Here is a 23893-nt window from a genome sequence, read left to right on the forward strand (position 1 = left end):
TAAGGGAAAAGGGAAAAGGGAAAAGGGAAAAGGGGAAGAGGGAAGAGGGAAGAGGGAAGAGGGAAGAGGGAAGAGGAAGAGGGAAGAGGGAAGAGGGAAGAGGGAAGAGGGAAAAGGGAAAAGGGAAAAGGGAAAAGGGAAAAGGGAAAAGGGAAGAAAGGGAAATGGGAAATGGGAAATGGGAAATGGGAAATGGGAAATGGGAAATGGGAAAAGGGAAAAGGGAAAAGGGGAAAAGGGAAAGGGAAGAAGGGGAAAGGAAAGGGGAAAGGAAAGGGGAAAGGAAAGGGGAAAGGAAAGGGGGAAAGGAAGGGGAAAGGAAAGGGGAAAGGAAAGGGGAAAGGAAAGGGGAAAGGAAAGGGGAAAGGAAAGGGGAAAGGAAAGGGAGGAAAGGAAAGGGGGAAAGGAAAGGGGGAAAGGAAAAAGGGAAAGGAAAAAGGAAAGGGAAGGGAAGGGGATGGTGTCCAGAGCCACCTGAGCCAAAAGGACTTTCACCCAAGGCACTCACGTGCTGGCAATACGCTTCAGCAGCTTCTTTACCCAAGGGGCGTCGGGATCCACACACACCTTCCCTGAAGGTTTTAATTTAATTCTGAAACACAAGGAGAATTGATGAGCCCCCTCCTCCCCTCCTGAGCTGGGGATTCAAGCAGCCAGAGCTGGTCTGCCAGACTCAGCTCTCGTTTGCTGGGCTAGCAGGTCACAGGAAGCTGATGAGACAGAGAGGAGCCACAGGATGGTCAGGAAAAAGCAAGATGCAAACATGTGTGGAGCAGAGACCAAAAATGGAGCCAAGAGGTGACTGTTCAGAACATTTTCTCTGTAGGTTTACAAGTGCAGCAAGGCTGAGCTGAAAGAAATCTTAGACTGCTGCTTAATGTTCTGCTTTGCCCAGGATAAGGGTGATGAGATCAGTGCCTGAGCTGGGTGTCAGTAGCAGAAAAATGGGGTTATGGCTCCTCCTGCCCAGGTGTCTGAGGATGTACTTCCTCCAAACTGCAACCCCCACACACACCAGCACGCTTCCCAGTAAACACCAGTATGAGGAACTCCTCCTTTTCCCTCACTGGAAGGGCTTGCTCAGCTCCTGGGGGAGCTCTGGCAGGTCAGCTTGGATGTTTCTCTCAGCCCTAAGCACTCAGGAGCTTGCTGGCGTTTTCACAAAGCTTTGGTTTGCAGAAAGGGGGTGCAGAAGGGAGGTGGTGGGAGAGGAAAGGCTCCCCTGCTCTCTGGAAGCCGGGGGAGAGGAAGCAGCTCTGACCCCTGAGCCACCCCCAGCACTTACATGATCTCTGTACGCCTGCAGCTGCTCCCCACAGGTCTGATCTCCAGGCTCTCGTATTTCCTGGGACTGATGTAGTCTGAGGTTGTCTTCACACACCGACAGCTCAGGTTTCCATTCACCTCCAGGATGGCTGAGAAAGAGAGAAGAGACTGTAAACAGGGTCACCAAAAAATGCAAGCAACTCCAAACCCCTTAAAGAGGCGAAGAAATTGTCCCTTTCCCTGCTGCCACTGACAAGGCAGGGAGGAATCATGGGCTCCTCAGCACCCTGCTCTCACACAGCTCCCCAAATCCCAGCTCAGCAAAGGAGGATGCCCACGTTCTTCCCTTGGCTACAAGGAAAACCTGGGGGGTAACCAACCCGGAGGAAATCCCATCTCCTCCAGTCCCTTGCAGGATGCAGGTGATGCCCACCCGTGGCAAGGGGCAGGCAGGGAGCTGTGGGCGTCTCCAACCCCCCCAGGAGCTCACCTGGGTGGGCTTGGTGGGACAGGAGCAGGAGCAGGAGGACCCCTGTCCCCAGCCCCAGCAGCACCCTCATCCTCAGGGCAGGTTCCCAGAGAGCAGCTGAGGCAGCAGGTGAAGAAAGGCCTCTATTTATTGGGGAGGGGTCATGCTCTGACACAAGAGATGAACACTCCAGCAGTCACATCTGGCCAGCAGAGCATGGAAAGAGGTGAGGTCATTTCCCACAGACAAAATTGGCAATATTATTGATTCAAACCAGCCACGGGCACAAAGCAGGTATTTGGATTCCCCACGTAACCTTCCCCCTGCTCTGTTTCTGGTGAGCTGGGCCTGCACAAACATCACCCCCGGTTCCCTTTTGCCTTTACCCCTCAACCACAAAAAGCCCAGAATAAAATCAAAGTGCAAACCCCGGGTAAGCAGGGCTTTTGGGTGGTTTTTTTTTAATGCACTCAGATATTTGCATATTTCTTTCTTAAGGTTATAATTCCCCCACCCCTATTTTTGCTACCTCTGACGTCAGCAAAAACACCTTGCACTGTAGGGTGGAAAAAATATTAAGTATCTCTATCTTTACAAGTGAAACGCTCAGGAAATGCAAGAGATGACTGGGACAGAGGCAGCAGAAAAACAAACCAAACCAAACCCCAAACATTTCTCCATCTCTGCACGTTTACACCTAGGTGCTGACCTGCACACTTAGCAGCAGCAACTCCTTTTGTAGCAGCAGCCTGGGAGGGAAACACAGATGGACACCAAAGAAAGGCAGCAGGGAAAAGCAATGGGGCTAGCTGGGCTGGACTCTGGGGTTTGGGAGGGAGAGACCCAAGTTCTCCCTTTGCAGTCCCCCCTGTGAACATCTCTGTGTTCTGTCCCAGGTGCCTTTGATAACAGAGGGATCAAATCCCCATTTGGATCCATGGATTGGTTAAAACCCTGGCCCAGGTTGCCCAAGGAAGCTGTGGCTGCCCCATCCCTGGCAGTGTCCCAAGTCCAGGTTGGATGGGGCTTGGAGCAACCTGGGCTGGTGGGAGGTGTCCCTGCCCATGCAGGGGTGTTGGGACTGGAGGAGCTTTGAGGTCCCTTCCAACCCAAACCATTCTGGGATTCTAGGATCTTTGAGAGCCACAGCAGGTCCTGGATTTTGGTGGGCTGGGGAAGGCAGCCAGCAGCTGGAAGCAAAAGGAGAAGGGGACACTCAACCCCAATGGGCAGGAAAGGAGGAAGGAAGAGGGCAGAAGAAAAATGATGTGGTTGTGTGACACTGCTGTGATTGGGAGCTGTCAAATCACATCAGCATTTTACAGACTGACAAAATGGTAAAGTGAAAATAAAACTCTGCCACTCAACCTCTAAGCTACTCATCTGTCTCCTAAAACCTTTTTTTTTTTTTTTCCCTCTGAGAGAGGTCCCAAAGTTTCGTAAAGACATTGGTCAAGAGATCAAGGGCAAGAACAAATGAGAGAGAGAAGTTTAACTCCCTGTGCACCAGGGGCAGCAGAAAGACCAGAGGCAGTTTCCATGAGCTGTTCCCAAAGTGCTGGGGAGGGGAACAAGAGCTTTGCTGCCAGGGCAGTGGAAAAACAGATGTCTTTAAACCTGGCTTTTGTCCAGTACTTCCAGAGTTTTCAATTTCCTCGTAAAGTCATTAGAAGGAGCCCAACCTAGGACTGGTTTAAGTGGGTTTGCTGGGTCATGGCAGAGGTGTGCTTATCAAAAAGAAGTCTGCAAAACAGTGGGGAAGGCAACAATTTCCCTGGAGAGATGAGCAGTCACCTACTCAGAGTGCTACAGAGGCACCAAAAGATGCTTCAAAACCTTCCTGGAGTTCATGATTTCAAAATGCTCCTGCATTTAGAGCTGGGGAAAACCAAGAGAAGTGAAAGCAACTTTCCCCAGAGCTGAATGGGGGAGAAGACAGAGGTGGGACACGTGGCCAGTGCTCCAAGCCCAGCTCTGTGGTGACCCAGACTGCACAGAAGTGCTTAAAGGCAGTGGTGTGGGGAGAAGCCACCCCTGGGAGACAGACAAGCAGAGGATGGTTGGGAAAAGAGCTTAAAAAATCATCAAGTCCAACTGTTATCCCTGCTCTGCCAAACCCACCACTGAACCACATCCCCAAACCCCACACCTACCCATCTTTTAAATGCCTCCAGGGATGCCCAGAGCTGGGCAGCCTCTTCCAAGGAGCAGACCAAGGAAACTCAGGAGGGAGATTGTGCCCCAGATCTGTGGTTACAGGGCAGGTGGCCACCTCCTGCCTGCCCTGGGGAGAAATGGAAGTTACAGGAACAGGGTTTGGGGGGCTGGGTTTACACAGGTGGCTTTAGAGGGCTCCTGGGTGATCAGTTCAGCCACATCAACCCCAGTTTTATCCAGGGGGAGATGTTTGCCCCCAGAGCTATGCAGGATCCCCGAGGTTAACAACACACGTTGCTTTGTGCCCATCCTGCCAACACTTCTCCCACAACAGCCACGGTGCTCGTGATCTCACTTTGTACCCAGGATGAAGCCCACAGATCCCTCCAGGGGAGGACGGGAGGGTCTCCTCTTCATCCTCAGCACCAGGGGAGTTGTCCCTTTTCCAGAGGTGGCCTTGGCAGCAGGTCCCCTCCAACAGGGGCAGGCAGCACTGCCCAGCAGTGTCCCTGCTCTGGGCATGGAAGCTTCTGGAAAAAGAGCCCAAAGCTCTCAGTTTCTCTGCAGTTTCAGGTGCTGGGGTGGCACAGCATGACCGTGGCCATGAAGAGGCCATGGCCAGCAGTTCCCTTTCAGATCCCCTCTGGATCCACACCTAGAGACAGATTTCCACAACAAGTCCCAGCCCTGGCCCCATCTCTGCAGCAACACCCTTGGGTTTCCCCCAGGACACTGGGGTGCTTTGGTGAATCCCCACCACCTCACCCCAGAGGTAAATCTGCCTTGGGGGGCCTCAAGCTGCCACGAGCTGCTGCTTTGGGTAGGAGAGGCCAAATAAAAGTGGATACAAGCAAGAGGGGAGAAGTGGGCAGAGGACCCTGCCATGGCAGAACGGATTCTGAACCCCTGGCAGCATCAGGGTGGTTTTGATGTGTGACTGGAGTGTGTGTTGGTGAACATGGGGAGGGGTTCTCTTGGGAAAAGCAAAAGGTTGCAGGTCCCTGCAGGCAGCTGGATCTGTGTGCATGCTGAGTGATAATTCTGAAAAGGGAGAAGGAGAGTGAGGATCTAGGCTGTTGGTCAGCTAACCACTTCCTGGGTGCCAGGAACTCACCAGAGTGGCCCTCACGTCTTGGTCTGCCAACTTACCCAGGCCAGCAGCAGCTGAAATGTGTTAGAAACACCCTCACAGCTTCTGTGTTCTCTGCAGCAGCTGTGCCTTTGCTGCACATGATTTCAGTCATTTATTATTACTGTTGTTTTTAATAGATGTTTTTAACGTTTTTTCCCACCCACTGGATCCTCCAGACATCCTTCCCGTGGTACCTAAATCAGAAGCCAAGAAAAACGTGGTGCGAACACCTCCAGAGATATTAAACTGGTGTTGTGCTGCATGGTTTTGCTGTGCTGCAGCCATTAAACTGCTTCAGGACTTGGAAGTTGGGGGCATTGTGCCATAGAAAGCCCCAGGCTAGTTCAGGGAGGTCAAAGATTTCCTGGAGGATACTGAAAAAGGGGTGATGGGAGACAAGAGAGGAGGTGGGTGAGCCAAGGAGAGCTCCTGGTTTTGGTGGAGAGAAGATGGAGGTCTGAGCCCCCTCTGAGTGATGGGGATGGAAAATCTGCCACAGTGGCTCCAAGCACATGAACCAGAACTTGGCCTCTGCCAACGAGGCAGCTTCAAAGATGAGGAGAAAATGACCTGAGCTAAGCAGAGCTGGAGGAAAACCACCCAAAAAAACCTTTCCCAGGTTTAACCAGGATGGGCAGAAAGCCAACCCTGACATAAATGGTGTGGAGATGCCAGCTCTCCTGCCCCTGGGGGAGGACCCCTGTGCTCCACAGCCAAGTGTGTAGAGATGAAGAGGCTGTGGCAGAGACACCTGCAGCAAGGAAGCCTCTTGGCCACGCTGAAACCATCAGGTTGGGTTTGAGAGAAAGGGAACTTTGGGCACACCCCTCCTTTCTCCACAACTCACCTGGGGCTCCTTGTGAGAAACAGTGGTTTTCTTCATAAAGAAACTCCTCCTCCTCCTCACCAACATCAAGGGACTCACAGGACTGGGGTTTGTGGTCCATCACCTGCCTCCTGCTGAAACCTGAGAACTTCCACCCACACCTTTTCCAGCACCAACCAGTTGAGCACTGCTTGGACACCAGGGCAGAGGTGCAGCACCCACTGCAGTGCTGGTTTCTCTCTTATTGTACAAAAATGTGTCCAAGCTGCTTCACCAAGGCCTGGTTTCCATCCCAGGCTTCCTTCCAGCCCACTTGAGGTGTTCTCCACCTCCCTGTGCCTTCTACACCTCAAACCCACATTCCCAATCAGCCTGGGTTCATTTATCCATGATGAAAATAACTTCTTCAGTTTTTCCCCCCTGATGTGCCTTCTCCTGGTTGTTTATCAAGAAAAATCATTCCCTTTATACAACTGGCCTTCCTTCCTTCCAAAAATTTACTAGCCCAAATCTGCAAAAAAGAGACGAAGGGAAGGGAAGGGAAGGGAAGGGAAGGGAAGGGAAGGGAAGGGAAGGGAAGGGAAGGGAAGGGAAGGGAAGGGAAGGGAAGGGAAGGGAAGGGAAGGGAAGGGAAGGGAAGGGAAGGGAAGGGAAGGGAAGGGAAGGGAAGGGAAGGGAAGGGAAGGGAAGGGAAGGGAAGGGAAGGGAAGGGAAGGGAAGGGAAGGGAAGGGAAGGGAAGGGAAGGGAAGGGAAGGGAAGGACTGACCAGGATGTGTGGGGCTCCGTGCTGGTGGTTACCAGCTGGGACACAACTCAGTGAAGTTTTGTTTCTACTCAGATGCACACCAGGCCAGGTATAGAAGGGAAATTTGATCATGAGGGCACCAGAATTAGCCCAGGCCTAACGAAATCTGTCCCAAATTAGGTTGTTAAAAACCACCTCTCAAGTGTGCTGTCACTCTCTGGCTTTCAGCCACAGAGCACTGAGTTGCTGGCAGCATGGGATGGAGGCAAGATCTCACTTTGGGGTCATTTTTGGAGGTACCAGAGCAGTTTGGTGAGACTACTGCAGGTGTCTTTAGGAGTAGGGCTCAAATAGTTGGTTTTCTTGGAGGCTACAGAAAGCTTTGGAAGAGAAGGGATAAGGGGGGAGAATGGCTCAGGGCAAGAACCAAAGCTCCATCAGGGTGAGAGAAATGAAAGTTTCAAGAACTGTGAATTCCATATTCCTGCCTTCCTGGTCAATCCCATCCCATAGGGAATCTGCAGAGCTGCAAAGTGCTTTCTGCTGAGGAGGCAGCAAGAGCAGAAATTGGGCAGCATGGCAGAGCACCCCTCCCACCCTGGGGCAGGCAGAGTTTCTGGGCCATCCCATCCCCCCTGGAGATGCAAATGTCACCAAACAAGCACAGGACCACAGTCCCCAGCCTGCTGGGCTGATTTGCACTGGCTGATAGAAAATAACACACTGGAGAAACACCCCAGGACCTCACACAGCACCCTTGGGAGCTCTGGATGTGTTTCCAACAGGAGCTGATCCCAAGGAGAAGAGGAGAGGCAGCGTTATCCCTCAGCTGTGCTGGAAAAGGGCAGGGAAAGGGGAGGCAGGGATGAAACCCCAGGGCTTCCCCAGGAAGAAGTGGGTTTGGTGGCCCAGGTCCCTCTGCAGACATTTGCATGAGGTGCAGGAACCAGTCTAGACACTGCAGGTGCCTGGGGTGGTGCAGTCAGTGATGTGCATGAGGGCTCAGGGTGAGGCTCTGATGGGAACCAGTCCATGAGGAGCTGGGATCAAGCTGGGGAATGATGGGGAAGGAAGGCAAGGAGATGCAGGGTGAGGTGTTAGAGGTGAGACATGCCCAGGGGCACGGCCCTGCTCCTCTCCTCAAGTGGCTGGTGCAATTTCATGGCTGGGAGGAAGGTCTCTTTGCTTTTAGGACTTCACTCTTGGGCTAGGGAAGAAGCTGACCAGGTAAAATTCTGGGGGATGGAGCAAAACATGCTCCTGGTGCTCCTGGAAACTGCCCCAGCTTCCATCTAGCATCAGGGTGCTAGATGTGCTTCACAGGGTGGGAGGTTTCCATCAAACCCTCACAACCCTCAGTGCCTCTCCCTGGAATAGAAAGAGGATTCTGCAAGACCAGGGAGGATGCTCCAGGAGACTTGTGCAATGGGTCCTGAAGAGAAGCAGCTAAACCCCAGCAGCAGGATTCCAGCTCCTGCTCCTCCTGCAGTGCTGATGATCCAGCTGAGCCCATGGTGCTGCTGGGAAGCTGGGTACCAAGCAGCTCCCTGGGGCAGCTCAAGGTTTTAGCTCTTTTCTGTACCTGTGTCAGCAACTGCACTGCTAGCTGGGGAACTGGGAAGGAAAATTGGGCCCAGGAGACTGCCAAGACATGGGAGGATTCACCCAAACTTTCACAGCTGGACCTTTCTGCATGTGACAAGCAGGAAACAAGTGCCAAGAATGCCCCAAAGACCAGAAATACAACAAGGATATTGGTGCACAAGCTCATTTCCCCTCTCCAAAGGAGCAGCCTCCTGAAGGCACATTTTAATTGCTTGAGCTGAGTTACATCCTATTTGGGTAACTTGCTCAGGCCACCACTCAGCCACCTTCCAAGGAACATTGTGGTCTCCTCCCCTTGTCCTCAGAGTCTGACACCTCAGAAAACCCAGCTAGAAGCTGGTAGGCTTGGTTAAAGTGTGGGGGTTTTTTTAATTTTTTTTTTTTCCAGCTCCTGGTGGTGTCACTTGTAGCTGAGTCAGTAATCCAGCTGCCTCCACACTATCTGGCTTGCAGAATAATCCATAACTGTTATTCCTGGTAGTGCTCAACATGGTCTTGACCCATTTCCTCCTGGTTCAGTCAGAAGAGAGGAGCTCAGCTTTAGACAAGCAGCACCTCTTGCTTTGTAGCTTGACACAAACTTCCTCAGCCACAGCAGCAAGTGGCACATCTGTGCTTCACACGTCTGTCACTGACTCATTTCCCCACAAACATCATCCCTGTGCCATTTGATTGCCACAAATGCACAGATGACATTTATCCCCACTGTTTCCCCCCTGCTCAAAGCAGTATTTACACCTCTGCTGCTTGCAGACATTTCCTATCTGACAGGGAAATGCTGTTTATCCACCCTCCTTGCAAAGCTCCCCAGCCACACACTGAGCCCCAGGTTCCCAGCAGGGTTTCACCTGTGGAGATCCAGTCTGATTAAATAAGAATAATTAAATTAAATAAATAATAAATTAAATAGATAATAAATTAATTAAATAAATAATAAATTAATGAATGAATTAAATAAATAAATTAAATTAAATAAATCTGAGGTAGCAGAAGCTGGCTGCGGATCCCCATTTCCCCACAAGACCCACTTCTCCAAGGGGGAAATAACACAGAGGGCACAACCTGGCTCATTCCCAGCTCAGGATGAGCTACCCAGAGGCTGGGAAGGCAGCAAGGCAGGGGGACCAGCTCAAGGGACCAGGAGCTGAGCCACAGACCTGCTCTGAAGAGATGCAGAGGAGCCACCAGAGCACTCCTCCTGGCACAGCTGCCTACACCAAGGCCTGCTCTAAAGAAGTGACATGGTCAGGGGTGAAGAACATGCCCAGCTACCTGGTATTTCTGTCTGCCACAGCTACTGATGCTCCTCCAAGCCCTGCTGGCAGCAAGGTAAAATATCTGCAAGGTAAAATATGAAGGTGCTGCTTTTGGAAGAGCCACGTGGTGGGGCAGGAGCAGGAGTGTCCAGGATGGTCCTGGCTGCAGAGAGGCACAAATGAGTCCTTCCCAGGGTTACCCACTGCTGAGAGGCTGCTGGTGAGGGCTCCAGGAGTCTGCAAGGGGGAGTTGGTTAGGTAGGAGAAGGATGAAACAGATGTGAAATGGCTGTAAGGATGGGATTAAGCACATTGAGCTTGGGGGTCCCACCTCAGGGGACATCCCAGTCACATCCAAGCAGAGCTGGGGGACAGAAAGCCAAATGCCAGCTCCATCCACCCCCCCTCCCATCACACCCAGCTACTGGGGGACAATGTTTCCAGCACAACACACTCAGCTGGGTCACCTCTGCCACCAGAAGGTACCAAGAACAGCCCCAAACTTGACCATCAGCACTGGGCTTCCAGCCAGAGATTTTATTTTCATTAATGCCCACTTTTGAGGCCTTTCCTTAGCCTCGTTGTGCCAGGTGACACCTTCACCTCTTCTCCTTGAGGAAGATGCTTTCCCCACGTTTCACCCCCAAGCTACCACAGGAGTTATAATAAAAAAAAAATAATAATTAAAAAAAAAAAAAATAATCAAGCCAAGAGCAAGTTTTCTTCTGACAGCAAGAAGTGCACATGGTGAGGAGGGGAAATCCAGGTCTCCACTGAGAAGGAACCACACCACTACAAGACAAATGTCTTTTAGGGAGATGAGCAGCCCTCCTGCCCTGTGGAAAGCCCCATCTCAGCTGTTTCTCCTAGACCCAGCACCCCTGAATCAGCACTGTGGGCACCAGAACCTTGCACATCTTGCTGAGCCAACACTGCTGCCCAGAGAGGCTCTCAACAGAGAAGGAGAAACTCAAGCCCAGCTTCTGCAAAAAGACAGAAATCTCACCAGCTGAGAGAATTGATACTGAAAGAAGCTGTCTCACAGCTCAAATAATCCCATTTTGCTTCAGGTCTGGGGGGATGAAGGAAAGGCTGGTCCAGCTCACAAGCCATGCCCAAGGCTGGAAGGTCAGAAGTCCCCAGCTGCTGGGTGGGATGGAGAGGCAGATGAAAGGGCAGAGTGCAGGGAGAGAAGAAAGGCTCAGGGGATGCTGGAAAGTGAAACCAAAAAGCACAAACCCATAGAAACCATGAAATCTGCTTTGATCTTTCCTCAGCTTTTATCTCAGTTGTCACTTCGGGAACACCCCCTGGCAGCTAACAAGGCCTAAAAAGCCACATTTGACACAGGGTGCAGCTTTGGGATGGATCCAGACCATCCCTGCAGTTATCTGTGCATCTCCCTTCCCTCTCATGCCTCCTGTGCAAACAGAAAACACTGAAAAAGCAGTTTTTACCCAAGGAGGCTGATTGTGCAGGGGGATGCACCAAGGAGGGAGGAGAGGTCCCTGCCTGACCTCAGCCTGCAGAGCTGTTCCAGTTCACTTTTCCTCCCTCTGCTCATTTCCCAGAGCTCTGGAGAGGACCCATTACTGCTCTCCTCCTCCTCCCCTGCTCCTCTCAGCATGGCAGTCTATTCCTTTAAGGTCACAAAGGACCCTTACAGTCCCTTTTCCATGGATAAGTAGCCTGGACCAGCACCAAGCACTGACCCACCTGAAGCTCAGGCAGCCAGAGCCACCAGGGCTGTTTCATTGCCATTCCTGACTCAGCCAAGCCTCATCCTGGGGACCAAACACCCACAGGACAGCCCCTGCCTGCTGTCCTTCATCCTACCATTCAGTCCCACCAGGAGGGAGCTCAGGTCATGCCCTTGAGGAGTCCCCCCCACCCCATGGGATGGAGCACAGCACTGCAAAAGGGGATGCTGGGGGTGTTTCTTCCAAAAAAACCAAACCAAGTAACAACTTTCAAACATTAAAAAAAAAACCCCAATACCCACCCAAGCTGAGTGATCCAAACTGAAGCACAAACTTCAATGCACCCCAGGGTCAGTTCAGCCCAGGTTGTCTCATCAGCCTCAGATTTTTTTATCCATTTGGGAGCATCTTGCACCTGCAAAAAGTGAGAGGGGGGCAGCCCTGGAGAGGGGGACACATGGTGGAAGAGATGGAGGGGGCATTAGTGACATAAATGTGGGTGGAGGAGCTACAAGAAGCAACACAGGTATTTGCCACAGCCCTGCAGGAGAATTCAGCTCTTTACCATTGCTGTGCTCCCCCTGAACCTGAACACAACTCCAGTTTTACAACAGGGAGGAAGCAGCATTTTAATTCAGAAAATGAAAAGCCCACGACACACAAAGGCCCAGATGAGCTTCTGAGGAAAGGCAAAGAGAGCAGCTGGGAAATACCTGGCAGCAAGACCCCTCGTGCTCTGGCTGTGGGGAGGGAACCCCCAGGTGACACTGATTTCTCCCTGAGCAGAGCAGGTTTACAGCTTGGTGCATGAAAAACAGGAGAGAAGGCACCTCCTGAAGGGGCTGTGGTTCAGTTCCCACCTTTGAAACACAGGGAAATAAAGGAGAACCCAGGGCCTTGCCCTGTGGCTTTGTCTGGGGCTTCTGCAGGACAAAATCCCCCACGAATGGAGATGTTGCCTTTGAGTTAGTGACAAGGTACCAGAAGATCCTGGTGTGCATGGTACTGGAGAATCTGAGGTTGTGAAGGGTCAGTGAGCCTCACAACAGCTTAAAAATGACATGGGAACTCAACATCTTTGCATCCCAGGGTATGTGATCACTAGAGCTGATTCCAACACAATCCCTAACAGGAACAGATCTTAATTCCAAGAAACAGGAGGAAAGCAACTGCCTTGGGAAGTCAAAATATGAGATGGAGCCAGAGAAACTTGTCAGAGCTTTGGAACCCAAGGGGCACCAGAGTGCACCCAGAGGGAAAGCCATGCCCAGGGAAGTGTGTGCTTCTAAACCAGCAGGTTTAGACAGACAGCTGGGGATAGGAAGCAGAAAAGTAGAGTTTCACCTGAGCACTGCAGGTGAAACCCCATGGTCTTGTCATGCCTGCACACAGCTGTAGCCCTGACACCTACTTGAAAGCTTCAGAAGGCATTTAGGATGTTGAGTGTCTCCAGTTGCATCAAAGCAGGCAACCCAACCAGCCAAGAGGTGCAAAGGAAAAGGCACTGCACCTCTGAAGTGCCTCTTCTGCCCACAGGACTACTTGCTCAGGTTATTTTCCAGGACCCAGGAGAGAAAAAAAAAAAAAAAAAAAAAAAAAAAAAGACATCTTGAGACACCTTTATTAAACAAGTGCTGCTGCTGTTCAGTCACTTGAACCTGTTCAGTTCTTGCCCAAAGCAAGCAGCAAACCAGCACATCAGCAAAACTTCTCCTCCAGGCTGGTATGGAAGGAATGAGGGGCTGAGGTGGGTGCAGGGAGAGCACCCAAGGCCAGAGGGTGCTGAGCCCCAGGCAGCAGGCACCTCAACACCTCCTTGTGTAACAAGGAAAACCCTTTCTTGAAGGAAAGAAAATATAAAGTTTCACTGGCTCCCTAACTGAGGGAACACCAGGAAAAGTCTGATGTAATTGGTATCTGAGGGAGACTTGCTCATGTCTGTTTCAAGAGGTATTTTATTTTGTTCTTCTTCTCTATCTTGTGTATGATCCACAGAGTTAAATTTCTGCCCTCCCCTGTACCTGGGTTTGTCAAACAAAAAACAAAAAACCACCAGCAACAAAAACCAACCAACAGCCTTTTCCTTTCCTTAGTTGGCTGGGCCCCACTTGTCCTGGTTTGGGCTAGGACAGAACCAATTTTCTTTCTTGTAATTTTACTTACAGCTGGAGCCAGCACTTGACTTGGGGTCTCTCTTCCCTTTGTTTGAGCAATATAAGGCAGAAAATTGCCTTAGGGCTACAAGATTTGTGCTTCACATTAAAGATACATCTCAGATGAGGAGGGCTGTGATGTGATCCAAGCTGGCCCTCTCCAAATTTATCTGATTATGGTCCTGTATTAAAGTGCACTTTCCAATAAAGTGAGGTCACCTGGTACACGATGTTCTGGCACCAGACAAAAGGGGTGGGCACCCAAATCGAGTTTGGTGCTGCATTTCAGGTCTGTATTTTAGATCTGTACTTAGGGTTACTGTTTGCCAGCAGCTTGGTTTGAAGCAGGGTTTTATTTCCCTTCTCTGAGGAACACTTCGTACACTTTGTTCCAAGGATTTGTCCTTACACCTCATTTTCACCTCTGAAGTTGCCATTTGACTTTTAAACAGCAAAATTCATCAAGAAAAGGTAACTCAGATCTCAACCCTCTCTCCTGGGTGAGAACACAGACATCCTCTGGGAGACAGCAAGGGATCACCAAGATGGTTTGAGGATTGAAGGGTCTGAAGTGCAGCTGATGGAATCCCACCTCCTGTTTGATGAGGAGGTTGCTGGGCAGCATGAAACCCTTTCTGCTCACCCTAAACAAGTAGGGCCCCCCAAAGTCTTCCCCACTCCTGGGGGGCTGTGGTACAGCAGAACAAGCAGCCAAGCTGCACCAACTGGAAATGAGGAGATGGAGCAGAGGGACAATGAGGCTGGGAAGGGTTTTTTCCTCTCCTGGACAAGGCATTTGCTTTTCTGCAGTATTTTTCTGAGGACATTTGGTTATCAGTAGTCTCAGTGGCAGTAGCAGTGGCTGTTTTGGCTGTGTGGAAGGTGGAGGTGGTGTAGAAGGGAGAGAGGAAAGGTGTTTTCCCAAAGGAACACTTCCCCATAACATAGGATCATAGGATTTTCAGGGTTGGAAGGGATCACCCAGTTCCAACCCCCCTGCTATGGCCAGGGACCCCTCCCACCAGCTCAGGTTGCTCAGAGCCCCATCCAGCCTGGCCTTAAAAACTTCCAGGGATGGATGGGACTTCCATCACCTCTCTGGGCAACTTGTGCCAGGGTCTCACCACCCTCATGGGGAAGAACTTCTTCCTAACATCCAATCTAAGTCTCCCTCCTCTAGTTTGAATCCATTCTCCCATGTCCTATCCCTCCCTGACATCCTAAAAAGTCCCTCCCCAGCCTTCCTGTAGGGAAGACACCACCTTAGCACAACAAAACTGAGGGACTTTCCTTCTGCCTCTGAGCATGGGAAAGGAGAACGTGGGCAGCTTAATTGCCCACATCATGTAGGTACAGATTTAGACTTGTCAGGGAAGATGTAAGCTCTGGAGAAAACCAAAATAAAGCCCCAGCTCCAGGACTCACATAATGAAAAAACCCTCTCCTTTAGCCATAGCTGCTGTTCCCTCCTGCTGCTCTGCTCTGCAGCCACAGCTCTTGTAGCTCAGCCCTTTGTGCAACACAGATACCCCATACACAGAATGTATTTTTTGTCCTTCTAGGACATGTTTAGCCTGGTTTGATGAAAGACCCAAAGAATAGTGGGTGGGACAGGGAGCTCAGGAACTCCCTGGGGCAGGGAGCAGGGATGGATGCCTGGAGAGGAGTGGGGGTACAGGCAAGGAGAGGCTGGCACTGTCCCCGAGTCCCTTCCATCACCTGCACATGTCCCTGCTCAGCACCCGTGTGGCAAATTGGTACCAAGCAGGAGCTGAGCACCACTAGAGAGCAGCAGACACCAGGCAGACACCAGCTGAGCAAGGGGGAAAGGAAGGGGAAGGAAATATTCAAACAGCTGCCGAGCGGTGAGGTGCAGGCAGAAGATCACAGAGCAAAAGTTTCGAAGATGCTCACCAGAGCAATCTCTGTAGGTGTTACGTGTGCCTCATCCTGGAGTTTGGGTTTTTTTCCCCACTGTTGGAAAGGCAATTTTCTGAAGTATTTCTGAGCCACCGACTTTTGATTTTTTATTTTTTTTTTTTTTCCTTTGTCTGGCATTCCTGTTAGGAACAGCTGAGTAATGACCCCAGGGCTGGGCAGTGCCACAGCACTCCTGGTGTCACCAGCCCTGGGGTGCCACCGATGAGTGGGATGGAGGTGGGATGTCCTGGAGAAGGACCGAGTGACCTGGTGCTGGGGTGGGAATGAAGAGAGAAAACTTGGGCCTGGGGAAGGGAAAGAGGCTCACAGGCTCAGGCTCTTTGCTCAATTCCCAGGCCAGAGCTGTAACAACCTGTGGAACTGGCTTGTCCTGATGGTCTGTAGCAAAGCATGGCTGAGGGTAGGTTTTTGGGTGGGGAGAAGCACAGAGGCATCCTGGAAATCTAGAAATGCAGGTTAGACCCTACAGCCCCTGCAGCAATGTAAAGGGACCTGCACTGGAAGGAGGATCCAGGCAGACTGCTGTTCAGAGCATGGATCATCCTGCAGGATGAGGAGGAGCTGCAGACAGAGCTTTCCTTCTCCTGCACTGCTGGGGCATTGGCTGAGGTCAAGGTGTGGGGAAGGAAAAGATCCTGCAGCCAACAGCTCACCCTGGAGAGATGGGACACAGGGACAGGACCATCTGTGGGTGGAAAGAGGAGGCTGGGGAGCAAACCACCTGAAATGGAGCAATCACAGAGCATTGGGCTTGTGGCTGGGGAGGAAAAGCCCTCTGGGGGGTGAGGACACAGGCAGGAGGGCAACACCCAGGGCAGAAGGGGTTGGATTGCCCTTCATAAGGTGGCATCGGGCTCCAGAGGAGCTGTCACTGCACACAGCCAGCACAGGAGGGTTGTGCTGGTCCCTGGGAGCACAGCCAGCCAGAGGCTGTCACTTGTCAGGCTGACAAGCTGTGTGCTGGGCACTGCCTTTCCTGCACAGAGAGCCCAAACCCTTTCTTTGCAAAGACACCCAGCAACTTCACAGGTGTCACAGCTGCAGCACCTCTGCCTGACTCTGCAAGCAGCCTGAAATACCAAAGTTATTTCCAAGACCCAAGATTTGGGATCTTTTTTTTTTTTTTTTTTTCCCCTGATTGCCCGGGAGGGGCAACACTGGGACCCAAGTTTAGAGGAGCTCGAGATGAAATTATTTCCTAATTTCTCCTGGGCTTTTGCTCACAGGGGAATTTTTGCATCCCATAGACATGCTCCTCTCAAGGCAATGCTGGATGCTCACTTGCTCAGAAGGAACCTGGTGTGAGCCTGCAGCACTTCCAGAGATGAAAGGAAAAGGAGGGAGAGACTGAGGAATGGTTCTGTTCTCTTAATACCCGGCTGAGGCTGTGAACCTTACAAGAAAGAAGTTACCCCAAAGTCCTTCCAACAGTTACACCCCTATTGGTGTAAGACAGCTTCTGAACATGGTTTCTTTGTTTTTGTAAAGTATTTCTTGTTTTTGTGACATTCAGTGCCTCTGAGTAAGTGACACATTTATCAGTTGACTGAGTAAACTACACAGAGTTCAGTAACAACACAAAATCCTCCAAGAATTCTGAAGTGTTATAGATACAATCTCTGGACAGCTTCAGGAGGGCAATGCAGGAGCTGGGGCAGCATTTTCCCTGGTGTTTGTGCAAACTGCTCCCACCCAGGGAGCACTCAGTCCTGAGCACTGGTTGATACAACCAGTCTGTCTTACAGTTAGTTGTCTGAGCCTGGTTTTTCCTGTTTGACTGTACAACTGGTTATCATTCCAGCTGGAGGGGAGTGATACTGGGAAAGCCACCGGGCTGGAGGGCATTCAGCTGCTTCCTGGAGATCAAGAACACCTTCAAAAGCTGGGATTTTTAATACTTCAGAAATAACAGCCAACACAAACTAAGCCTTAAATGATGCTTTCAGTTCCTACCCCATGATAAGCCTTATCTGGCTCAGTGCTCACCCTGCATTAGCAGATGAATTTGTCATGCTAAAGCAAATGATGTTTATCTGCCCCAGGTTTCAGTGCTTGGGACTGGGAGGGCAGTGGACAGCATCACACCAACGTGATTCACAGGAGATCACACGGGCCCTGCCTCACCCCAGGTGCTTTCTATATTGGAGTTGAATCAGCCTCTGGAACTGTTTAAAGGTCGTGGTGCTAAATGCCAACTGGAATATTTTTGCCACTCAAAGGACTCCTTCCCATATCAGCCCTTGCTGGAGGTAAGGAGGAAGGGAGCTGCACTGGGTACTCCATGCTGTGCCCCAGGTCTCAGCTCCTTGCCCAGCTCCAGGATGAGCCAGCCAGGCTTTTCCCCATCACTGGCCCTGCAGAGCTTTCTTGGCAGCCTTTTCTGAGACACCCTCTCAGCTGAGCAGCTACAAACCCACAGGTTGGGAGCCCTGCCTGCCTCCCTTCCTCCTTCTTCTCCTCCAGACCGGGGCAAATCGAGGTGAAGGTGACAATTCCAGCTCTGTGTCCCCACCTCCACCTCCTCACAGGTCACACCACAGCTATTTGCCCTGCCCAGCTGATACTTCCTTGTGATATTTCCTCAGTTTCTGAGGCATTTTCTGAATTGCCTGAGCTATGGGGGTGTTTGCATAAACAGCAGCACACTCACACCCTCCTCCCCCAGCCTCTCCTCAGGTTACTCACTGCTCAACCTCAGCCTAACCTCCAGAGCCCAGCTTTCTGACACACCTATGGAAAAACCCTTTTTTTGAAGTGCTGTTACCCCCTGCTACTCATCACCAGAAGGAGGGTTCATGTTTCAGGGTGGTTCCTGGCTCAGGCCAGGTTCTGGTTCTGGGAGACCACCAGGAGCCTCCTTGCCAACACACAAGATCTGGAAGATGGGAGAAATGATTCCAGCTCCTTGTTCCTTCCTGTGGGAAGTCAATCACCCAACACAGAGCCACTGCCCCACACCTCTGTGACAGGGTAGGTGACAACAGAGACGTGGCAAAGCTGTGTTCAAAATTTGGGAGTTGATGGCCAGCCAGAAGCAGCATTATTTTGGCAGGCAGAGGAGGCACTTTGAGCACTGGCTGAAGCCCTCACAACACACTGCTTCAGGACAGGGCCCTGGCTCTGCCTTCTCAGGTTCTTTAGAATCTTTTTAGAATTTTTTCTTTGAATCCTTTAGATTCAATCTTTGCCCTTCCCCAGGGCAGCAGTGCCAGACTTGGGATGCTCAATTCATAGGATTTTTCAGGTTGGAGAAGCCCCTTGGGATCATCAAGTCCAACCCCACCCCTACTCTACAAAGTTCTCCCCTAAACCACATCCCCCAACACCACGTCTAAACAACCCTTAAGCACACCCAGGGATGGTGACTCCCCACCTCCCTGGGCAGCCCATTCCAGGGTCTGAACACTCTTTCTGTGAAAATTTGTTTCCTGATGCCCAGTCTAAACCTACCCTGCTGCAGCTTCCAGCCATTCCCTCTTGTCCTATCACTGGGAGAAAAGAGCAGCACCAACCTCGCCCCCCTTCAGGTAGTTATAGATTTGCTACACAATATTTTGCCCTTAGCATTCACTGGTTGAAGCAAAATGTCCCCCACATACCATTTTTACCCCAAACACACTGCAATCCTGTCTCAACAGCCTTTCCCCCACCTCCCATCACAAACACACCACAGGATTTTCCTCCCTCTCCGTGACACCTCGGGTTGGTTCACAGGAATTTAGGGTTTTAATTGGAGCCTGAGTAAATTTCTGTGCTCTCAGCAAAAGCCTTGCTCCCCATCAAAGCCTCCAGTTGTTTGGGCTGCTGAGGTAGGGTGGCTTTTCCCAGGAGGTTTGGCTGCCTGCTTGGGCTCAAAAGGAAACAGGATCCTCACAGCTCGTTTGTGCTTTGAAGCACACGGAGGAAGTTGTGGGTTTTTTCTAGAATTAGTAACAAAGCAAAGCCAAACTTCCTTCCTCCTTTTCCCCTCTGGAAGGAGGCCGGGAGCTCTGTTTCCAGAGCTTACACATCCCCCAGCAATATTTAATAGGGTTGGGAAATAAGGAGTGCTTAAAATGGAGGAAAACCCATCGCTGTCCTAACCCAAGCCCCTGTTCTGCAGACAGCATCTGCAGCACAAAAATAAAGATTGGTTCAAAGACATGACAGCAAAGTTTTACATGGAAAAAAAAGTTTTACAGGATCCTGGGGCAGTAACAACAGCGTGTACAAAACTTCCAGAGTCCCCAGGAACCAGGAGACCCTGTCACAGGGCACCAAATCTTTTTCTCTTGCAGCTCCATTTCCAGCCACAGCTCTCTGAAGCTGACACCACAAACCCTTCCTGGGCTTTGACACAACTCAGAGGAATGTTGCTTTCCCCCTTTTTTCCCCCTGAGCTTCTCAGCTCCCAGTGCTGGGTTGGAAAAGCTTCCGAGAGTCTCGGTGCCACTTCTCTTCCCCACTTGAGGGTGAAACCAGTTTCCCAGGCAGTGCTCTCAGCTGATTTTCTGCTGCCCAGGGCAGGACAGAGCTGTCTGGGACCTGGTGGCAGTGCTGGGGCTGGTACCTGCACCCTGTGGCCTGCTAGACAGGGACATCATCTGCAGGCAACAGAGGGGGCCTTGCTCCCATCACTAGGTTTTTAAGTTCTGGGGGGAAAAAACCTAACACAGGTCCCTTGTTTCATCTGTTCCTCAGTCTTAAAAGTTTGCTTCTAGCCCTGCTATCTACTTCCCAGCTCCTGTTTCCAGCTGCTCCACACCTCCACTGGTGGCATCTTATCCCCTGGCTCCCAGGGAATGAGGAGCAGCTCTCTGAGTACTTCTCAAAGGAGCAGCTCAAGTTCATGGGTTATTGTTTTATTGAGAGGAAGTTCCAAGCCCTTGAAATAGTCCCATTTCCTCTAGGAAGCTTTTATAATGTGGAGGTGAAAAGGTCCCAACAAATCATTGGGACCTTGGAGCCAGAGCTTCAGCCAACCTTGTGGGATCAAATGGAACCCCAGGAATAGGTGACCCAAGGAGCTTCAGCACTGCCTGGCACTCACTGCCAGCTGTACACTGCCTCTGCTCCTTCCCCCACTCATTCTCCTCTTATTCCTCTACTTCTGCCCAGAAGACAAGCCTGCCTTGGCAGGCAAAACCCACACATCTCTTTCCAGAAAGGACAAAGAAGCCAGAAGCAACCCAAAAGGCCATTACTGTAGTTTCAGGACAGGGTTACAGCTGCTCTCCTCAACACACACTTTGCTTGTTTCAATACTTTCCTTTTTTTTCTCCCCAAGACCATCTTTTTTCAACTATGTACAAAACTGCCATGCTGGCACACAACCTTTTAACAGAAAATAAATCCCCACAACAAGCTGTGGTGACACCCACAAGCTGTGTCCTTCCAAGGACAGCATGTGCTGCCTTCCCCAGGCCTGGGAACACCTCCCTGGGGGAGAAGCTCTCCCCATGCAGGCAAACTGAGACTTCTGCTTCCAGCTGGAAGCAGGGGAGCTCAAGCAGCATTTCTATGAATAAACAACTTCCTCTTCAGGTTAAATAGCAGCCAGCAGCAGAAACAACCAGGACAACAATTAGGAAAAAACCCACTGGTACTTACACATTGCAGCCTGACAGCTGGCAGGAGCTGTACAAGGAGTGATGAAGGAAGAACCCTCTCATCTCTGCAGGCAGCTTGTGCTTCCCAGCTCTGTCCCCAGAGGCCTCTCTGATAGGAGAGGTGACCCCCAGTTTTCCTCCAGCCTGCAGGAAGTTTTCCTCCAGCCTGGGCTTTATCTACTGCCCTGCTGCCCAATCCCAGGTAAAGCACTTCCAGCTGGGAGCCAGGGAGAGGGGAGGTTGTCTCCATCCACCCCCCCCAGCTCTCTGCTGAGTGGCAGCAAGAGGAGCAGATGAGGCAAAGGAGAGGAGGACAGAAAGAAGTTAAGGACATTTTACCCCCTGACTACTTCCCTCCAGGTTTCTGTCATCCCTTCTCTGCAGTAATTTCCAAGCTTAAATTTTACAAGCTGTGGTGGTTTTGCACCAGTACATGACCCACGGAGGGGACCATGGGGTTTTTCTTCTCCTGGAGAATCCCCCACATCATCCCAAATGCTGGGACAGGGGATTTGTACCATGCCCTCCCTGCCAAGGGAGGCTGATGCTGGGCATTGCCTCTGAAGCACAAGGAGAGGACCCCGGGGGAATCCCACAAGTTTTCTTCATCCCGTGGAAAGTTGCTTCCATAAAGTGGTACCAAAGTGGGAACACATTTCCAGGAATCCCCAAAAGTCTCACTAAATCACTGGTGCTTCCAGGATCTCCCTTTCATTTCTGCCCTTCTGCTCTCTCCTCTCCTTGTAGCCAAGCTTTTCAGCACGAGTCAATCCCTGCAGTCAGAAGAGAAGTTTAGCATTAAATTTGTGCTCAAGGAACAAAAAACCCCAGGACTGACAGACAGGCTCTCCTCTCTCCTTTCATCCTGCTTTCATGTTTCCAGTGACCCATTTTACACAGCCTTGAGGGCTGCAGGGACTCTGCAGCCAGACTTCTCCCAGTTCTCAGGATTTCAACACATACACAGCCCTGAGCTTGTTTTTCCCTGGCCAGGATCAAGAGGATGGAGATTGCAAAAGGGATAATTTCTTGCTATTCCAGCCATTCTGTGCCAGGCTACCCAGAACAGCCCTAAAATAACACAGTAAGAACCAGAGATGGATTTCAGATAACTGATTAAGTCTGACATTAAGCACTGAAAAAATTCAAACTGTCCTTATTATGATTTTTTTTTCCCCTAAAAGGCTAATTCTCTGAGAAAGTAAACGTAATCACAGGGTAAAACATAGAACTTCCAGGAGGTTTTCTTTCTTAGTCTCAAAAAGGTTTGGTTTTTCTTAACACAGGGAACACTCCTGCCTAAAGAAAACTTTTGGAAGCTCTGCTGTGGATCAGCCAGGGGGCTGCTAGGCTTGGATCATGGAACCTTGCCCCAGATAAATGCAATACCTCAGTTTTTTACAAAATATCCCCTTATAGAGAGCATGTAGAGGCTTGGCAAGCCTCAGGTGCCCTGCACTTGAAAAACCTCTGTCCTTGATGATTCCCCTGTCAGGTAGGTTCTCTCCTCCCCCTGGCTCTCCCTCTCTGCAGGTTGTTTTCATCTGGGGAAGTTTCATTTCTGCTGATGTTAATCAAGCTGAAACCCAGGAGAAGAGGAGAAGAGTCTGATTTCTTCTAAGCCCTTCACCTCCCCAGAGAGCTGCTGTGAAGTCAGCAAAGAAATCATTTCTCTCAACATCTATTTTCTTCCTCCAATTTCTTAACAGCCTTTCCTAGCTAACAGCATTGCTCTGCCACTTCTCATCAGCTACACAGGGAAAACCACTATTTCCCTCATCCTGGTCCTGCCTCTCTGCATTTCCACCCAACCTTCCCACAAATTAGCCCCCCACCACCTAAAAATTGCTATTACAGCCCTTTTGATAGAATAATCTGCAGCTTCTAAATTTAAGCTGGGATGGCTGAATGATTTCTCTGTGCCCCTTCCTCCCCAGGCTGGCTGTTTCACAGACCAGTGAGAGCTCTCACTTGCCACTCCTTCCCCACAGAACCCCCAGCCCTGCAGTTTTCTCTCCCCACCTCCCTGCAGAAGTGGCTCCATCACTCTTATCAGTCCAGCACCAAGCATCAGCAAACAGGGGATGTGTGTGTCCCAGCCTGAGCATCTCACTCTCCACCAAGAAGATGTGGTGGGTGTTCTTTTATCATCTCTCAGCTTGCAAAAAACCTCTCTTATCTCTGCCACTTCAACATCAGGAGGACTGATGTGGCTGAGGATCACTGTGAGATGCCACCAGAACTCCTGTCCTCTGCCAAGGGACAGGCCCTGCTCTCCTTCCTCAGGTTTTGAGCAGAGGGGATGTTGCTGGTATTGATCTTGCTGAACCATGCAGGTGCCAAGTGAAATGACATCTCCTAAAGGGCATTTTGTGGTTGCATCTTCCTCATGAGAACAGGGCCAGCCCCAAAGCAGCTGGGAAGGGGGGACAAGGCACCTATAAAAACCTAAAAGAGGTTGTAATCATTGTAATACACTTCAGGTAAGGGATTGGCTTGGTTTTGGAAAACTTGCATCTAAGTTATAAAGTGTGCTTAAAAGAAAGGGCTTGAAAGGCACCCAGCTGGGCTGGCTTCACCTTCTCCATCTGACAGCAGAAATGTCAGCACAAGATGGTAAATGGGATGTGCCCTCCTCCCCAAGGCTGGACCTGTGCTGGGACACAGGACCCCTTGTTTGCTCACACCCCTCCTGACTAAGGGAGGAGCAGTGTCCTGGGGCTTCTGTCTGCTGCTGCAAACACATCTGCCACTGCTGAGCCAGGGCATGGTAATCAGCAGCTACCCACTCTCTTCTGTTACTTATAAACCACAAAACCTCCCCCTGAGCATGGATTTCTGTCCAAATCTTTCTCATAGAAACAGTCTGATAGGTTATCAGTGCTGTGCCACCATCAAGCAACAGCATAGATAGCAAAGGTGTTGCTTTGGCTGTCACATAATAACCAACCCCAAGAGTTTCCCATTTCCAGGAAGGTAAAAAAAAAACCCAAAACCACCAAGTTCTCCTTCCCACCATATTTTTGTTTCTATTCATTTGGCAAGATTTCATAG

General features: G+C 50.7%; 1 protein-coding gene across 1 annotated transcript; it reads right to left on the minus strand.

Moving 5' to 3' along the window:
- Positions 1-504: 504 nt before the first annotated feature.
- Positions 505-21289, minus strand: LOC139796242 (interleukin-8-like). Its single transcript, XM_071744134.1, has 3 exons — positions 20841-21289; positions 1286-1415; positions 505-592 (listed from the first exon to the last, which is right to left on the minus strand). Exons 1-3 carry the CDS (start codon positions 20842-20844, stop codon positions 505-507), a joined length of 222 nt encoding a protein of 73 aa, XP_071600235.1. The 5' UTR covers positions 20845-21289.
- Between the last annotated feature and the right edge of the window lie 2604 nt (positions 21290-23893).

Source organism: Heliangelus exortis, chromosome 4 (genome assembly GCF_036169615.1).
Source record: "Heliangelus exortis chromosome 4, bHelExo1.hap1, whole genome shotgun sequence".
Lineage (NCBI taxonomy): Eukaryota > Metazoa > Chordata > Aves > Apodiformes > Trochilidae > Heliangelus > Heliangelus exortis.

Coding starts and splice junctions, on each gene's coding strand:
- LOC139796242 (XM_071744134.1), bottom strand. Junction 593..1,285: donor TGCAGGCGTACAGAGATCAT/GTAAGTGCTGGG, acceptor CTTGTGTTTCAG/AATTAAATTAAAACCTTCAG.